Source organism: Somniosus microcephalus, chromosome 8 (genome assembly GCF_052327205.1).
Source record: "Somniosus microcephalus isolate GS21.2 chromosome 8, FLI_Smic_1.0, whole genome shotgun sequence".
NCBI classification, from domain to species: Eukaryota; Metazoa; Chordata; class Chondrichthyes; order Squaliformes; family Somniosidae; genus Somniosus; species Somniosus microcephalus.
The window spans coordinates 239,712,976-239,732,842 of record NC_140994.1 but is presented as its reverse complement, the minus strand read 5'-3'; the positions used below and the strand labels follow the sequence as shown (position 1 = coordinate 239,732,842).

At 45.6% G+C, this 19,867-nt stretch overlaps 1 protein-coding gene across 2 annotated transcripts in view; it reads left to right on the top strand.

Annotated features, from left to right (window-relative positions):
• rad50 (RAD50 homolog, double strand break repair protein) overlaps nt 1-19,867 on the top strand; it is a 201,992-nt gene that overhangs the window by 163,132 nt on the left and 18,993 nt on the right. For both annotated transcript variants that reach the window (XM_085995845.1, XM_085995844.1), the window contains 2 exons: nt 1,567-1,791; nt 17,142-17,227. In XM_085995845.1, coding sequence (XP_085851971.1) covers nt 1,567-1,791; nt 17,142-17,227 — 311 coding nt within the window. The remainder of the gene's footprint in view (nt 1-1,566; nt 1,792-17,141; nt 17,228-19,867) is intronic.

Genomic DNA, 19,867 nt, shown 5'->3' with positions numbered 1-19,867 from the left:
AATGCATTAAAGCAAGAATGCAGTGCAGAGCAGACTGTGGGGACAGCTTGGGTGTTTTAATTATTTCTGTAAGCATTAATATTTGGTTGTTAAAGAAATCAAAACTTAATCCATCGTTTCCTTCTCTAACAATCTTTCGCAGGCACACCCTTCCTCCTTCAGTCTGTCCTTCCTTATGTAACTTGACTTTGAAAACCCAAGTTTTTTTAAATTTATTCATGGGATGTGGGCGTCGCTGGCAAGGCCAGCATTTATTGCCCATCCCTAGTTGCCCTTGAGAAGGTGGTGGTGTCGCCCTACCCGTGTTTCTTGGTTTTTCCTGCTTTCTCCACCATTTTCTACCTTGGTATTTTTACACTCTGGATCTTGGTCCTTCACATACCTTTCTCAATTTTGAACTCTTCACTGCCCTCTGAAATGGGAGCAGGAGTAGACCATCCGGCCCCTCGTGGGCACCTCCAGCAATGCAGCACGACTGCACTGAATTTCAGCCTAGATTATGTGCTGAAGTCTTGGACTGGGGTTTCAACCCATTACCTTTGATTCAGAGGCGTGAATGCTACCACCAAGCAAAGGCCGACACCTAAAAATACAAATTCTGTTTTCCGCCAGCCTATGTACACCTATGCTGTATTACAGCAGGCATTCACAAAACTAGATTCAGAATAGGAGAGAAAGGGTATTCTTCTGTACATCATATTAACCTACAAAAGACAAGGGGGGAGAAATTGGGTGAGTAGCGCCACCTGTTAGCGCCTAAAGAGGCAGGCAGTGGCTGTAGCGCCACTGGCTGTGCCTCCCGCGATATTCAGGAGGGGCGCTAATGGTGGCATTAGCCTGTTGCGCTGCGCCGCCACCGATGACGTCATCGGTGTGCGCAGCGCCCCGTTCGTGATATTTGGTAGCGAACGCCGCAGTTGCGCCGTTCGCTACCCGCGCCCGGTTCACGGGGCCTTACTGTGCCGGCAGCGGCGCAAGTTAAGGTGGAGGTGCGGGGCAGCCGCTTCTTCGGCGGCCGCCTGCCAGCACCTCCGTCCCCGGCCTCCTAAACCCCCCCCCGCGGCATTGCCGGCTGTTTCCCGAGAACCCGGCACTTCTCCTTGGTGCCGGGCTCATTTGCCAGCACTCGCGAGCGGGGATCGCGCTGTTGCAGGCACCTCCCCCTTAACAGTGGGAGGAAGGCCTGCCGTACCGCAGCGTGCCACACGCTGCGGCACGTTGCGCTGCGATAATCAGTTTCAGCACCCTAAGAGGGACACGGAGCGCCTCGCCCCGTGTCCCTCGAGGGGCATTGAAACTGAATTTCTGGCGATCGGTATTACTCCGATCGCTGCGCTAAATCCTGCACTCAGGCGACTTTTGCGCCACTTTGGCGCCCCAACCCAATTTCTAGGCCAAGGTTTTCTATTTGTTCTGGTTAAAATCAAGATGTATTTATTTCAGAAATCTCCTGATGTATGATGAAGCCTGTCAAGACATGTATGCACTGCTGCCTATTCTGATTTATGAAATTGTTGTTTTTGGCTTTGAAATGTAAGACAAGTATTTTTTTTTTTTGGCCGGCAGTGAACGGAAACAGCTGGAAGAGCGACTAGATGATTTCAAAAAGAATCGCAATCTGGCCCAAGGACGGCAGAAAGGTTTTGAGGAGGAAATTCTTCATTTCAGAAAGGAGCTGAGAGAGCCTCAGTATAAAGATGCCGAGGAAAAGTTCCGAGAAATGATGATCGTAATGAGAACAACTGAACTGGCTAACAAGGACCTAGATATTTATTACAAGGCACTCGACCAGTAAGTAAAGGGCCATATTCTAGGATGCCATAAATGTTCTTGTTCTGCCACATGAGAAAAGTGCATCAATGAACCGTTTACCCTGCATTGTAGCCTCAACCCATGCTTTAGTATATTTTGTTATATTAAACGATACCTTGGTTGTTTAGCAGTAGAGCTAACCAGGTTTCACAACTGAAAGATGTAGCAGACAAGGTCCCTGAAATTCCCATAAGCATTGGAAAGGATATGATTGCACTAATATTTCAATACTTATTTCAACAACAACAACTTGCATTTATATAGCGCCTTCAATGTTGTAAAACTTCCCAAGGTGCTTCACAGGAGCGTTATCAAGCAAAAATTGACACTGAGCCACATGAGATATTCGGGCAGGTGACTAAAAACTTGGTCAAAGAGGTAGGTTTTAAGGAGCAACTTAAAGGAGGGGAGAGAGAGGCGCAGAGGTTTAGGAAGGGCTATTTCAGTGCGATAGCCTAAAATTGTACCTTTGGTGGTGCATACTAATTGGGGGTTAAAAAGTAAATCACACTGGTCCTTTTTTAAAACCCAGGATGCGATCTTGCCCGCCCTGGGGAGGCGGGACTGCCGGGAAAATGGCAGAATCTGGGGACGGGTGCCCATCCCACCCCCAACCCGTCTCCGTGCCATCTTCCCGGGAGGCGGGTAGCTGACCCGCGCCAGGTACCGTCTCAACAGGCAGATAAGAGGATTATCCCTATTTTACCCACACAAATGCGGGCTTCCCGAAGGCTCCGAACCCCGCCAGGGTCACTGAGGTGAGCAGTGGGTCTACGGGGGTCGGAGGGGTGCAAAAGTTCACTGTGCAGGTAGGTGAAGGGTGCAAATGTGGAGAGGTGAGTATCTGAGGTAAGTGGAAAGTGTTAGAAAAAGTTTACTTACCTTTGTTTCTCCCTACTGGCTTCAATCATTGGGTATGCGGAGAGTCTCGCACCTCCGCAGCAGAGATGACAGATGGCTGCTGCATTCTCCAATGCAACAACCAACTAATTTCTGCTGAAGAAAGAGGTTTGATGAGTCTTGAATTCAAGAACTCATCAAACTACAGAGAATGTCAGTGTTTGACAGCTTCACAGAGCTGTCAAACGATGACAATTCATCTGTCAAAAATTTTTGACAGATGAAACGTCATACGCTGACGTTCTCTGTAACCGGCTTCCCCTTAATTGGCCTACTAAACCCACTGGGCAGGCATAACAAGGTCAATCAAGGGAAAATAGCGTGGGTTGGCCAGAAGTCAATGGAGCCGGGACTAAAACCCGACAAGTGGGAGCCCCGCCTCCAACACGCCCCCATTGGCAAAATCCAGCCCAAAGTGTTTGTAATGCATTGTAGTTACTGCCACGAGGGTTCCTCAAGCAACATTACACCAATTGTACTGTGTTCAGCTTCCAACATTCTCGAGTATTGATTTTGGCTTTAGAACAATCAGAACTTTGGGTCTATCAAACAATGAACATGTCCATAAAGCATCATCCTTAGTTTAGACACACAGACCAATAAGTCAGCGAAAGTGGCTTACGGTGTCCAAGTATTTATTTAGAAGTATTGGGGTAAGTTTTCAAAATGCCACCCAGGCATAAGACTTGTGTTGCAGGTAGGTCACCTGTTGTGGAAACCGCCCGATTTTCATTTCCATTGGTTAGCCAGTTTTACACCTTGGGGACCAATTGAAAATCTACCCCACTGTGTCTCCATTGTCCAGCATAACTTTGGCACCATGCCTATTAATTGTCAATCTAGCTGGCTGTTGATCACGTGACCTGCATATAATGGAAATATTTTTGGGCAAATCATAGTCATTAAAACCTCTCTCTAAGTGATCAGTTGTTGACAGAAAAGATTCTTAATCCAAGCCTTCTGGAGATTCAATAACTAATCATGAGAGCAGATTATTGGCCAAAGCTATCAGAAATAGAGAAAGTCTAATGAAGGTATTTGTGGGGGTAGTATGAACAGCAGCAGCCACAAAATGTTCATTAGAATTGTCAAATGTTACAGCACAGAAACAGGCCATTTGGACAAGAGTCTATAACATTTTTCTCCACCTGAACCATCTAGTCTAATCCCACTTTCCTGCTCACTTCTCTTGTCCATTTTATGCTCTTCTCTTTTTGAAGCAACTATCGAATTCCCTTTTTTTATTTCTTCAGCAGTGTCTGTGACAAAGAATTCCACATTCTAACCAAAAGGAGTTTTTCCTAATCTCCCCAATGGATTTGCGATCATCAGTTATATAATTCTGCCAGCTACTGTTCCTGCGGCAATAGCGCCAGAATTGACTGTCACCATGGTGTGCACTTCGCAATGCATTTTACATGAAATCCTGTCATTGGATTTAAAACCGTCCCATTGAATTGATCTAGAAGAGCCCTTGCCATCTAGTCACGTCTTAGGTTTGAGTCCTGCGTTACATTGCATTGCATGATCCATCTTCCTCTGTCAGGTGAACTTCATCAGTTCTGTTGAAAGAAGGGTCATGGGGAAACAACAACTTCTCAAGCAACATTTGAAACCAAGCCACATAAGGAGATATTATGACAGGTAACACAGGTTTTAACGAGCGTCTTAAAGGAGGAGAGAGCGGCGGAGAGGCCGAGGGAGGAAATTTCAGAATTTAGGGTCTAGGCAGCTGAAGGCTTTTTTTTAAATTCGTTCACGGGATGTGGGCGTCGCTGGCAAGACCAGCATTTATTGCCCATCCCTAATTGCCCTTTGAGAAGGTGGTGGTGAGCCACCTTCTTGAACTGCTGCAGTCCGTGCTTCTTTGTGGTGGCTTGCTCGGCCATTTCAGAGGGCAGTGAAGAGACAGCCACATTGCTGTGGGTCTGGAGTCACACATAGCCCAGACCGGGTAAGGACGGGCAGATTTCCTTCCCTAAAGGACATTAGTGAACCAGATGGGTTTTTAACGATAATCCACGATTAAAATCGGGGGATGCGCAAGAGATCAGAATTGGAGGAGCGCAGAGATCCGTCGGGCTGGAGGAGGCTACAGAGATCCGTCTGGCTGGAGGAGGTTACAGAGATCCGTCGGGCTGGAGGAGGTTACAGAGATCCGTCGGGCTGGAGGAGGTTACAGAGATCCGTCGGGCTGGAGGAGGTTACAGAGATCCGTCGGGCTGGAGGAGGTTACAGAGATCCGTCGGGCTGGAGGAGGTTACAGAGATCCGTCGGGCTGGAGGAGGTTACAGAGATCCGTCGGGCTGGAGGAGGTTACAGAGATCCGTCGGGCTGGAGGAGGTTACAGAGATCCGTCGGGCTGGAGGAGGTTACAGAGATCCGTCGGGCTGGAGGAGGCTACAGAGATCCGTCGGGCTGGAGGAGGTTACAGAGATCCGTCGGGCTGGAGGAGGTTACAGAGATCCGTCGGGCTGGAGGAGGTTACAGAGATCCGTCGGGCTGGAGGAGGTTACAGAGATCCGTCGGGCTGGAGGAGGTTACAGAGATCCGTCGGGCTGGAGGAGGTTACAGAGATCCGTCGGGCTGGAGGAGGTTACAGAGTTCCGTCGGGCTGGAGGAAGTTACAGCGATCCGTCGGGCTGGAGGAGGTTACAGCGATCCGTCGGGCTGGAGGAGGTTACAGAGATCCGTCGGGCTGGAGGAGGTTACAGAGATCCGTCGGGCTGGGGGAGGTTACAGAGATCCGTCGGGCTGGGGGAGGTTACAGAGATCCGTCGGGCTGGAGGAGGTTACAGAGATCCGTCGGGCTGGGGGAGGTTACAGAGATCCGTCGGGCTGGAGGAGGTTACAGAGATCCGTCGGGCTGGGGGAGGTTACAGAGATCCGTCGGGCTGGAGGAAGTTACAGCGATCCGTCGGGCTGGAGGAGGTTACAGAGATCCGTCGGGCTGGAGGAGGTTACAGAGATCCGTCGGGCTGGGGGAGGTTACAGAGATCCGTCGGGCTGGAGGAGGTTACAGAGATCCGTCGGGCTGGAGGAGGTTACAGAGATCCGTCGGGCTGGGGGAGGTTACAGAGATCCGTCGGGCTGGGGGAGGTTACAGAGATCCGTCGGGCTGGAGGAGGTTACAGAGATCCGTCGGGCTGGAGGAGGTTACAGAGATCCGTCGGGCTGGAGGAGCGCAGAGATCCGTAGGGCTGGAGGAGGTTACAGAGATAGGGGAGGAGCGAGGCCACGGAGGGATTTGAAAGCAAGAATGAGAATTTTAAAGTTGAATTATAAAATTTAAAAAACACTATTTTGCAAGTCATCCTTCTTAAGTATTGCGTTTTGTGGACTGATGGGCTGTCATTAACCGATGCTAGGGAAATGAATCCACCAGCCTGCTTTCGGCATTAAGAGTGGCAGTGTGCAGAGATGTGGAAAAACGCGGATAAACTATATGGTTGTGTGGACCAAGTCCCTGTGATTTTAGAATCTAATTTAATTTAGATAGGGCATGAAAATTGTATTCCTAATAGTTTTTTTTTAAATTCAGGTTGTGCTCACTGTTCAGCGTTGTCATCTTGCAACATTACGGAGTGGTTTAAAAGCTTCCGGTGGAGGTGTGTTTCTTTCTAAGTTGTATCTTAAGTCAGCAGTATCGTGGGCAGCAGCATAAACATAACTGAGGCAGAAATCATGGGCCGGATTGACTCTGCCAATCAGCATTGAGCTTCTGCTCACCGGCGTCGGTGATGGTGACGGGTTAGTGCGTGGAGTGGAAATGCTCCGTCATTGATGCCACTTGCGTCGTTGCCTTTTGGTTTGTTAGAATGAGTGGATGTGTTGTGGAAGGAAAATATTATTGTGAATTTATAATCAAGTTGATCTCGGAAGGACAAAATGAAAGGTCTTTTCGGAATGCATTTGCTACCAGTGTGTTTCAAAGGGTCTTTGTCATATTAATAATGCAGATCTGTTTGTGAAATTCAGCACTTTTCATAACAGGAAAGTGACGCGAGATGAATAGATATGTCAGTTGTCGCTAATCATCTAACCTGTGTAGGCAACCACATAGGATCATAGAACGATACAGCACAGGAGGAGGCCGTGCGGCCCATCCTGCCTGTGCCAGCTCTTTGGTAGAGCTATCCAATTTGTCCCACTCCCCTGCTCTTTCCCCCTACCCTTATCAGCCCTCTCTGTTACTTCATCAAAGAACTGTCAAATTAGTCAAACGTGATTTGCCTTTAACAAATCCGTTCAGACTTTCATTTATTAATCCATATTTTTACAAATGCCAATTAATTTTGTCTCGGATTATTGTCTCAAAGTTTTCCCACCACTGACGTTAGGCTGACTGGCCTGTAATTGCCAGGTTTATCCCTCTCCCCTTTTTTGAACAGTGGTGTAACATTTGCAATACTCCAGTTCGCTGGCACCACCTCCATATCCAAGAAGGATTGGAAGATTATGACCAGAGCCTCTGCAATTTCCACCTTTACTTGCCTCAGTAACCCATCCAGTCCGGGTGACTTTTCTACTTTGAGGACTGCCAACCCTTTAAGTACATCCTCTTTATCTATTTTTATCCTATCCAATATCACTACTACCTCTTCCTTTGCTGCTACATTGGCAGCATCCTCTTTTCTAGTGAAGACAGATGCAAAGTTCTCATTTAGTACCTCAGCCATGCCCCTTGCCTCCACAAGAATATCTCCTTTTTGGTCCTTAATTGGCCCTACCGTTCCTTTGACTACCCTTTAACTATTCTAAAGACTTTTGGGTTCCCTTTTATGTTAGCTGCTGATCTATTCTCATACTCTCTTTTTCCCCTCGTATTCCCTTTTTTTTGGATCACCTCTACTTTCTGTATTCAGCTTCAGGTTCTCTACTGTATTATGAACCTGTAATTTATCATAAGCCTCCTTTTTATGTTTCTTTGTAATCTCTATATCTTTAGTCATCCAGGGAGTTCTAGCTTTGGATGCCCTTCATTTCCCTCTTCTGGGAATGTGTCTACTCTGCACCCAACCCATCTCCTCTTTGAAGGCCTCCTCCCATTGTTCAATTACTGTTTTGCTGCCCAAATTTTTATTCCAATCCACCTGGGCCAGATCCCTTTCAATTCACTGAAATTAGCCCTTCTCCAGTTAAGTATTTTTATGCTTGATTGTTCCTTGTCCTTTTCTTGAACTATTCTAAACCTTATATTATGATCACTGTTCCCCAAATGCTCCCCCACTGAAACATCCCCCACTGAAACATGCTCCACTTGCCCCACTTCATTCCCCAGAACTAGATCCAGCACTGCTTCTGTCCTCATTGGGTTGGAAGCACACTGATCAAGAAAGTTCTCTTGTACACATTTAAGGAATTTCACTGCCTCTTTGTCCATTACACTGTTACCGTCCTAGTCTATATTAGGATAATTGAAGTCACCCAGTAGCACTAGTCCATAGTTCTTGCATCTTTCTGTAATTTGCCTGCAAATTTGCTCTTCTATCTCCTTCCTATTATTTGATGGCCTATAGTATTAAACCCAGTAGCATAACTCTCTAATGACAACAGAAAGTGCTGGAAACACTCAGCAGGTCAGGCAGCATCGAGGAGAGAGAAACAGTCAACATTTCGTGTCGAACCCTCCGTCAGAACGTTTCCAGCACTTTCTGTTGTTATTTCACATTTCCAGCATCCGCAGTATTTTGCTATTATATTAGCATAACTATTATTTCTTAATTCTAACCAAATAGATTCTGCCTTTGACCCCTCAGCTACATCATCCCTCTCCAGTGCTATAATATTTTATTTGATCAATGCTGCCATCCCCTTCCTTTTTTCCTTCCCTATCTTTCCTGAACATCTTGTAGCCTAGAATATGAAGTTCCTAATCCTCCCCTTCTTTGAGCCAGGTCTCTGCTATTACTACTGTATCACCGTCCCATGTGCTGACTTGTGCATGCAGCTCACCAACCTTATTTACAACGCTACGTGCATTTATGCACCTGCACTCCATACCCATCTTAGACTGCCTCACATTTGCCCCCTGTCTGAATCCTCTTATTTCTGAACTATGCTTTACTCTGGTGCTATTTGTGTCTCCCAGTCCTCTGTGCACCTGGCTTCTCCTCTCTAATGTTTCATCCTGGTGCCCCATCCCCCTGTCCAATGAGTTTAAACCCGCCCCCACGGTGCCAGTTAACCTCCCCGCAAGAACATTCTCCCAGTTCTGTTGAGATACAACCTGTCCATCTTGAACAGGTCCCTCTTGCCCCAGAACTGATCTCTCTCTTTTCTTCCCTTCCTTTTTGCATGGAAGGAAAAATCTTGGTACCACAAGTCTCTACAGGTTATTCTCTTATAGTGTTTAGAATCAGACGGATTTATAGAACGATGAAGCCAGATTTACCGGTTTATTCATTTAAGTATTTGAGATTCAGTAAAGTGTACCACAAAAACCGTTTGCTGGCGTCTCCTATTTCGGGAAACTCTGGCAACATTGCAGAAATGTTGAGCTGCCATTAACTTGTGTATGTAGATGGCGATGTAGGCATACAGATACAGGGTGTAAACTTTCCAATGAAGGGACAGACCCTTCTTTGTCTGTTCACAAAACTGATCAAATCGTATTTCACCTTCCGAATGGGATCAGTTGAAGTACAGGGCTGAGTTGCTATTTTATTTTATCTCGTTGCCACATCTCGTCTTTCTTTAGTGGCAGCAAGCTTCAGCTTCTTTCTCCTATGTTTTTACCCTCCCCTCATATTTCATCCATTTTAAGTCAACAGCAACAGAATATTGCAGCGAAGTGCGACACGCAGCTTGAAATCTCAGCAAAGGTCATCTCCATGTTCTTCCCCTGCCGCTCCGAATTCTTTCTTTTTATCTTTCTTGTAAATCTACAGAACATTCTTCAGAATTGTAGATGGGGTTTTTCAATACTAAGATCAGAGGGGAAAAAAATGTTTAGTTCAGCAGCTCATGAATTAAATACTGGTATGGTTCTGTACGTCTCTACATTTAAAATATTCATGATGTGGCGATGCCGGTGTTGGACTGGGGTGGACAAATGTGAGAAGTCACACAACACCAGGTTATAGTCCAACAGCTTTATTTGAAATCACAAGCTTTCGGAGCGCTGCTCCTTCGTCAGGTGAAAATCTGACTTCTCACATTAAAATATTCAGTATAAGAAGTTCATTAACAAAAATCTGTAACAAAAGCAAAATACTGCGGATGCTGGAAATCTGAAATTAAAACAGAAAATGCTGGAAATACTCAGCAGGTCAGGCAGCATCTGTGGAGAGAGAAACCGAGTTAGCGTTTCAGGTCGATGACCCTTTGTTCCTTTGTTTACCCCACTTCCCCACACATGCACTTTCCAGAAAGAATCAGTGGATAACAATTAGGAGGAGGAATAAAGGCTCGTTTTTGCCATTTCCCTGGTCATGGGGAGCCAAGGCCAATTGTAGCACCTCAACTGTACCTTGGCTGAGATCATCAAATTGATCACAGTCTGAGCTTCGAATCTGCTGCTACCTTTCTGCTTTATAAAGCTCAGGACTGCACAAGATGGTGCATTTTCCACATAGCCAGCATTGTCCAATAGAAATCACTGCGTCAACTGAGGTGTGGCTACGGCGACACTGTTTTAGCCACATGCACTATTATTAACGCCTAGCATACATTCACACAATACAGATACATGTATCCAACATAAGGTCAAAGTACACATGCATACGCCATGTGAATGAGTATTGAGATCACAGGCCCAATGATTCTGTCTCTTAATCCAAAGTGTGATTAGCCTCATCTGGATTCCCAATTAGCCACCTATTGTTCATGTATTGGACAACACTGCAGTAAACCATAGGGAAATGATATAAGTGTATTTTAATATACAATTTGAGCTTAATTATATTGAATATAATGAGAGATGCTGTCTACTGTTGAGAAATTCTGGAGATAGTGATGGAAATAGTATTCTTAAAGCTCGGTAAAAATTATTTAAAGAAATATATATATACTAGCTGAAGTGCCCGGCGGTGCCGAGGCTTTTTCGAGGGCATGTTGTTGTTGGAAGAGAGAGAGAGAGCGACTGGGGGGAAGAGAGAGAGCGACTGGGGGGGAAGAGAGAGAGCGACTGGGGGGGAAGAGAGAGAGCGACTGGGGGGAAGAGAGAGAGCGACTGGGGGGAAGAGAGAGAGCGACTGGGGGGAAGAGAGAGAGCGACTGGGGGGAAGAGAGAGAGCGACTGGGGGGAAGAGAGAGAGCGACTGGGGGGAAGAGAGAGAGCGACTGGGGGGAAGAGAGAGAGCGACTGGGGGGAAGAGAGGGAGGGGAGGGGGAGGGGAAGGGAGGGAGGGGGAGGGCGGGGAAGGGAGGGTGGGGGAGGGCGGGGAAGGGAGGGAGGGCAGGGGAGGGAGGGGGGAAGGGAGGGCAGGGTAGGGGAAGGGAGGGAGGGGGAGGGAGGGCGGGGGAGGGGAGGGGGGATGGAGGGCGGAGGGGAGGGAGGGCGGCGGGCGCCCCCCCCCCCCCCCCCCCCCCCCGAGGGTCGCGGCCCCCCCCCCCGGAGGTGAAGACCGCCGATTGCGCGCGCAGCAGGAGCTGAGACGCGGCGTCTCTCTCGGCCGGCGGGCCCGGTTGCCAGGGCAACCGTGACGCTGACCAAACCAGAGAGAGAGACGCCGCGTCTCAGCTGCTCCTGCTGCGCGCGCTGGCCCCCCCCCCCCTCCTTGAGGGTCGCGGCCGCCCCCCCCCCCCCGAGGTGAAGACCGCCGATTGCGCCCGTTGCCAGGGTAACGCTGGACGCTCAGCAAGCCCCGGCAGAGAGAGACGTCTCAGCTCCTGCTGCGCGCGCACCCTAGTGGCGCTGGGCTGAGGCTCGGCCCTCCAGCCTTCGAGTGGGGCCCGGAGGTGCCTAGCTCGGGCGTGGGTGCGGAGGAGACGCCGAGGCTTCTAGGCCTACCTGGAAAAACGGGGAAAGGTAGGAAAATTAATGAGATTAGATAAGTTAATTACTTTCTAAATCATTTTTTTTAAAAACAATATGTGTTTTAAAAGCAACGTTTTTTTTTAAGACGCAGAAAGCGGGAAAAAGAAAGGAAAAGTTTGGAATCAAGATGGCGGCGACTCACCTCGGTTCAGAACGATAAAGCCCGGCCACACGCGCACCGATTGGCCCGGCGGCACACGCCAGCGGCCCGGCGGCACACGCCAGCAACCCAGCGTACGATTGGTCGAGCTCGAGGTCACTCTGTCGCTAATGAGCGGATAATGAGATGCTAATGAGCGGAATGTTGAAGGTTTTTGGGATACCGTGGGCGCAATTTTAGCCCGGCCGAAACGTAAATACGCTTAAAACCGTCTCGGAAGCGTAAGCTTTCTTTGGAGGTAACGCGCGCGTAGGTACGCCCTGTAACTTTCGAGTGCATACCCGCAACGCACACGCGATGACAGACAGACAGACAGACAGATAGACAGAATGACAGAAGTACCGATTTATATATATAGATACAGTATATATTTAAGTTTCCTAACTATGAGGGAAATGGACTTTGTATATTTTTGAAAGTTGAATTGATTGTTGACACAGCAGTTTTGAGGCGGGGTTTCGTGGGTCAGTGAGATCCATCAAGGCAGGAAATGACAACTGCTTTATGTAATTTTTTAACAGAAGCGATGAAGATCCCTGATCATTAATCTTGCATCAAAATCAGCATTTGTACGATCGTGAAATGCTGAGTGACCAGAAAGATCCTGTTGCATTCATTGATTGCACGTAGCACAGGAAAGTCCTAGATTCAAGCATTTTATTTATAGAACCCGAGTCTAAGTGATTTAAAAGGTTGATATTGTGTGCTTCATTCTCAAAAGTATGTACTTAGCACACAATATGTACCTCAATTATTTTTAAAATCATGGGCTGTGTTTAATTTGTTTAAAACATTAAATTATGCCTTGTCTGTAAATACACATTAACGTCATTAACCTTTCCTATGCCATAAAGTCCTTCAGGATGATTGGTGACTGAAATGGAAATAACTCACTGGTGCGCGAGTGCGTGCTCTTCTGAAGTTGCGACTGAGGCACGTTTTTGGGCTGGAGCTTTACCAAGTATATCGCGTCTGACCCAGGAGTGCTTGATGCCAGCATTGGTACCCGAAAGGGTTAAGTGTTCACCAGTATTAACATCTCTTGCCTCGGGTACCAAAGGTTCACTTTAATTCTTTACATTTTTCTCACCAAGTGTGACGCATCACACTGATGATGATGGTCTTCAAAGTCTCATTACGGCATCGTCGATTTAAGGACCACAGCACATCAATCCAACTCCAGAATGCTATAAGTTATTATTTATTATTAGAGATAGAGAGAGAAACGGCAAGTACTGTACACCAGAGGTAAATGCGGAAAAGTCAGAGTTTGTGCTGTTTCATGAAGACAAAGCATTGTACCATATAAAATAGAATGTTTGTGTGTACCGTTAAGGTTGAAAGGTGCAAATGCTTTGTGTAAACAGTGATAACAACAGTGTAACAATAGTGAACGGCTGTGAACGGTAACAGTGGTTTACCACACTTTGCATTCTTAAAACGAATGACTGGGAGGGTGGGCTACGGTGAGAACCCTCACTTTCTTTGACAGGCCAATTAAATAAGTTGGAGACTTTGTGCAACGGGCATCTCTTTGGAAAGAAGCAGCTGAAGCGTCACGTTTTAAGATTGCTTTGAATCTGACTGATTTAGAGTGACAGAGTTTGGCAGAAAGGTTTTGAAGAAAGTGTACACTTTCTAATATGTTCGAGCACTTTTAATGTACTCTAATCTTGTTTGGCTGCTCTTTCCCATACCTGTTAATATATTTTTTCAAGTGTTTATCTAGTCCATCTTAAATTTTAGAATTGGCTTGGCTTCAGTATTCACGTGTGATGCATAATCTAGTAAGTTTTTATGTCCAAACATTTCTTCTCGCCTCTCTCATTTTATGTCTAGTACAAATATTGAGTTAAAGTCCTTGTTGCTGAATATCCAACCAGTTTAAGTAATCGCTCACCATTTGTTCTCTCCAATTGAGTACTTTTATTAGATCACTACTGAGGATTTTATTAATTGAAGCAGAAAAGATTTTTTTTTTAACCTCGCATCATAACTAAATGATCTTATCCTATTGAATCTACTTTGACCTTTTCTAGGGCTCCGATATATCTTTCTGTAATGGGCTTCTCAAAATTGTGCACAATTGCCAAATCAACCTGTACAGACTCATGATCACCTTTTTGCTTTTGTTTATCTAGGGTTCCGGTGATGATGATGATGGCGGAGGGGGCGGCGGGTGGGAATCGCTCTTCAGAGGCCTTGCTCAGGGCCCCGGCCCAGTTACATTCGAACATGCGTTCTTTCAATTCTCCAAAAGGCTCCCTTCAATAAACCGTCCATGCTGCCCCAGGCGCTCTCCTTCACCTCTGGGCCCAAACTCTTGCCCCCCTCTGCAGAACCCTGCTCTACAGCTCCCATCTGCCTTGCGCACTTCCTGTCAGCAATGTAACAGGAGATCCTGCTAGTACAGACTAAAAATAAAAGCGAAGTTTTACAACGGTGGCATGTGTAGTGCTTTAATCATCCTGTGTAGGCACAGCTCAGGTACAACACTGATTCCATTGTAAGAGCCGACATCGTGTCAGCAGTAACCTCACAGCCACACTTGAATTTCATAGCCACTTGCTGAAGGTTCCATATTTAACAAGTCCAAACTATGTCCTGGTTTATCTTGATTTAATTAGTAGGGTAGTTTCTATGAGGAGATTTTCTTTGAATAAAAAAAAGGCCCAGCGTACCTTCAAGGAATGATGTAACGAACTTTTTTTTAATTGCAGTGTCAGAGATTCTTTACACAGTTAAGTTTGGAAAAGTTGTGTGACTCATTTCTGTCAGCTCTCGAAAACTACTCGACTTTGGTTAAGAAAAAAAATACTGATTGCATCTTTGTTTTCTTTTAAATCAGATAAATATTGTGTTGAAGATTTCATTGCGATCGGTAGTTTGAGTCATCTTGCAACCTCTAGAGAGCTGAACAGTAAATGCAGGAAGTCTAACGCCTTTTTTGATAGTGCTAGATGCATCCATTAAAAGTTATAGTCTTTGCACCATATTCATGCATTTATGTGAATAAAAATAACTTATGAAATGGGAAGCCCTGACCTACCTTAATTATTACAAGACCAAACGAGTACTGGTCTGCAGAACAACTGGTGAACTCCGCAGCTAGGAATTCAATCTACATAGGAATGTACAGGACCAGAAAAAACCATTACGATACACCTTGCCAGCCTTGCGGTGTCTGAGATATATTCCGCGATAGCTCTCGCACCCCTCGATCTATTTTTCCCCATTTGCTCATCAAACTCTCCCTTGATTTTCTCAATACAGTCAGCACCGCCCCCAGCCACTGCCTCACTTGACACTCCATGTCATATCTTCATCGCATTCTACCTGAAATAGTTAGGTCTAAACGGTGTTTTCACCCTCCCTCTTAAGTTTTAAATGGCTCCCACTATTCCCAGCTATCTGGCAACTTCTACTCTGTAACTGGAGGTGTAACTATTTGTGTCGGCCTGCGTAAGTGCTCTGGCTTCCTCCGAAGTTGGGGACCCCATCATTGTACATGCATATACTTGCATTATGTCATGTGTTGCGAACCAGTCATGGTGGTAGTCATCATGGAAACAGAAATTTCTATCTCTTTCATGTGTTTTTCTTTTAAAATACAGACTACACCTGATGAATCCAGTTTCTTTGTGCTCTAAAAATGTTTGAATGAATCATTCAGATTAAAATGGCACAGTAAGCCCTTCTAAGCACAATTCAAAATCCAATTATCCAGTGATTTGAATTTGCTATGTATGTCGTGTGTTCTTATTTGGATATCACCATTCTGTCATGCCTCTAACCATGTTTGACTACATAACAACGGTGACTGCATTTCAAAAAGTAATTCATTTAATGTGAATTGCTTTGAGTCATCAGAGGACATGAGGTTCTCTATATATGCAAGCCCATTCTTTTAATGTGAGAGTTTCAAACGGGGATTAATTTGAAGGCAGTACAGTGTAACTTGCTACTGCAGCTGCCCTTTTTTTTGTATTCGTTCACAGGATGTGGGCCTCGCTGGCAAGGCCAGCATTTATTGCCCATCCCTAATTGCCCTTGAGAATGGGCAGCACAGTAGCATGGTGGTTCGCACTGTTGCCTCACAGCGCCAGGGACCCGGGTTCGAATCCGGCCTCGGGTGACTGTCTGTGTGGAGTTTGCACATTCTCCCCGTGTTTGCGTGGGTTTTCTCCGGGTGCTCCGGTTTCCTCCCACAGTCCAAAGATGTGCGGGTTAGGTTGATTGGCTATGATAAATTGACCCTTAGTGTTAGGGGGATTAAATACGTGGGGTTACTGGGATATATGTTTGTGTAGGGGTTACGGGGATCGGGTGGGATATGTGTCGGTGCAGGCTCGATGGGCCGAAATGGCCTCTATCTGCGCTGTGGGGTTTCTGTGATTCTGTGAAGATGGTGGTGAGCCGCCTTCTTGAACCATTGCAGTCCGTGTGGTGATGCTTCTTTAAGCGGTTTGCTACTACTGGACATTTCAGAGGGCATTTAAGAGTCAACCACATAGGGTCACATATAGGCCAGATCGGGTAAGGTCCACGGATTTCCTTCCCTAAAGGACATTAGTGAACCAGATGGGTTTTTACGACATGGTCACCATTACTGATGCTAGCTTTTTATTCCAGATTTATTTAATTAACTGAATTTAAATTCCCCAGCTGTCGTGGTGGGATTTGAATTCACATCTCCGGATCACTAGTCCAGGCCTCTGGATTACAAGTCCAGTAACGTAACCACTATGCTACCATTCTCATTATCTGCCTTCATATTTTGGGTGGGTGAAGTATTTTGGGACTGTATTTGCACGTTCACTCATTTGAATTATGAAGAAAGATTACATAAATTGTTTTAACACTCATTGGAAAAGAGGATACTTCTAGGTGGCCTATCAGAAGTTCAGGGTCTAGCTTGATACCATTTGCAGTTTCTGGAGAAGTGCTGATTGGGTATTTTTGTGCAGACACAAGTAAGGTGCTCAGACAGCTGTTGATGGACCGATGCACTGCTGATGCATATTTAATCCAAATATAGAGGGCAGTATATACCTCTGAAATGTTGTTGAAAAGTGCTCGGTTTGGCATCGGGCTCTCTTTCACCATTGTAAGTGATTTGATCTGTACCAGGGCCACCAGAATGCTAATATATAAAGTTACATATAAAAATATAGATTTCATCTTGTGGCAGCTTGTAATGGAAGGACATGCTCAAGAGGCACAAAAAGGCGAGGCTGGTTAGCGTGATACTTCATTTTATTTTTCCTCGTTTCATTCTCTTTTTTTTAGAGCCATCATGAGATTCCACAGCATGAAGATGGAAGAAATCAACAAAATTATCCGTGACCTGTGGCGGAGCACGTACAGAGGTCAAGGTACAACACACGATACACCGAGGGTGTTGCCCACGGTTTCTGTTTCCAGCATTGAAACTCATAAAGGGAGTTACAGAGGAAAGAAACAAATGTGATTTTAGGGTATCAGTGACTTAAGCTGTGAGGAAAAAAAGATGAAAGAAGTTGGGCTTCTTTTCTTTGGGATGAAAGGGAGAGGTCAAGGAAATTCGCTTCAAGTTTGAAACCCAGCCAGAAGGGATATTGATGGTTTCTTTAGAAGTTTTGATCAGGTACCAAATACAGTTTCTCTGCAAATACCATGAAGGCATATTTTGATGGACAATTTCAATATAAATATATATCTGATCGGAATATAGAGTTCCAATGTACCGCAGCACTTCCCATTTTCAAAAAAAAATTGCTGATCCAAGCATAGTACTTACTAATCCAGGAATAAATTGTCCTCCCTATTTTGTGCTTGCAACACTAAATATAATGGATCCACAGTTTTACCTCCAGGCGACAGCACATTCCAGAAGTCTGAGCTTTTCCGGCTAAGTCATTTTTATTTAAATGAATAACTGAAGAAATTCCGGAGGAAAGGCTCACAAAATATAATTTTTTAACCTTATGAACTAACAGATTATATGGTGCAAATTGAAATCTCGATTAATAAATCATTTTGACTCTTTTAGCTTTCCAGCGGCGGTTTTGCATGTTGGAATGACTTGCAATGATGCCGGAGTGTCCAAAACCCAACACTGTGCTCATCAACTTACTTAGTAATGTCGTAATATTTTCAGACAGGATCTTCGTTCCTTCTAGCCCACCTCCACAGTGTATACCCTTGGGGCATTTCTAATAACTATGACCCCCATTTGTTGACAAGAACCTGTCTCGTTCTTTATTGAAACCCATTAAGGTTTTTTGATCCACCACCCATGCTGATAACCTGTTCCACACACTTAACCTCCCTTTTAGTCTAAACATTCCTCCTGCATTTCCTGTTTTCTTTTGTTGTCCTTCATTTGTAAATATGACCCTTTATTCTTAAATTCTGTACGCAGCAGAAAAGCTTACTTCAGATCCAGTTTGCCCAAACTGTTCATAATTTCAAACACCTCTTTCATAGCTCCTTTCCATCTTCATTTTTCAATCTTTCTTCGTACGTCATTCCCTTAAGTCCCAGCATCAACCGTATAGCCCTTGTCTGTGCACCCCCCCCCCCCCCCTCCCCTCCCCCTCCAATAACTAGATGAACCGAAGATTCTGTCCTGGCTGAAACCATTACTGTGTTACTAAGTAGTGTTGGATTTTGGACACTCTGGCATCATTGCAAGTCATTCCAATATGCAAAACTGCCGCTGGAAAGCTAAAATGTCAAAACGATTTATATGATAGAGGTTTGAAATAGAGAGACCAAAACTGTACTCAATACTCCAGAAATAACGACAGAAAATGCTGGAAACACTCAGCAGGTCAGGCAGCATCAAGGAGAGAGAAACAGTCAATGTTTCGGGTCGACGACCCTTCGTCAGAACTGAAAAAGGTTAGAGAAGAGAGATTTTTAAGCAGGGGCAGGGAGGAGGGGGAGGAAAGAATAAAGAGAAGGTCTGTGATAGGCTGGAGGGCGGAAGAGATTGACTGACAAAAGGGATGATGGTGCGAGGCAAAAAGAGAGGTAATGGGACAAGTTAAGAAACAAAGGATGACTCTAGGTGAGGTGTGAATGGCGATGGCAGAATCATCAACAGCTACCATATGAGAAAACAAGGGGGAAAATAAAATATAGGGGTTATAGTCTGAAATTGTTGAACTCGATGTTAATCCAGAAGGCTGTAAAGTGCCTAATCGAAAGAATACTCCAGATGTGGTCTCAACAAAGCCAAATACAGTTTAAAATGACCTTACTGGATTTATGTTATACCCCTTGCTATGCATCTCAACATTCTGTTTGGTTTTTTTAACAGCCTAGGAATATTGTGTCGGTGGATTTATTACCCTGTCAACTAAAACCCCAAGAGATCTCTCCTGCTCTGATAACGCAAGTGCATTTCCATTTAGCATATAATCCACATCAACCTTGGACCTTATGTAGTAGCCTATAATGTGGAGGGGGTGTAAATTGCCTTCCTAAAATCCAAGTAGATAGCATCCACTGTCTCCTTCCCCCGCCCCCATCTACGAGGTCAGTCATCTCAAAGAAATCCAATAAGTTAGGCAAACCTTACCTCCCACCCGTAAAGCCATGGGCTGTCTTGGATTAGTTTGTGCACCTCAAGATTTTGCCTTTTTAGCCTTTTCATCTGATGGCGATCTGCAGGTTTTCCAGTGTACTGACTATGCTTTTCTCCTGGCCAACATTTATCCCTTAAGCAACAGCACCAAAAACAGATGAAGCTGTCGTTCGTCTCAGTACCTGTTTGTCGGGCCTTACTCTGCTCAAATTGGCAGCTGCCTTTGCCTAGAAAGCAACATCTACCTTTACTGCCGATATATCTAATCTTCGAACCGTTATTCTAAAGAAAATGTTGCAGGTCAGCCACGGCTCAGTTGGTAGCACTCTCGCCTCTAAGGAGGCTGACCCTCCAGTGCAGTGCTGAGGGAGTGCCGCACTGTCGGAGGGGCTGCCTTTCGGATGAGACGTTAAACCGAGGCCCCGTCTGCTCTCTCGGGTGG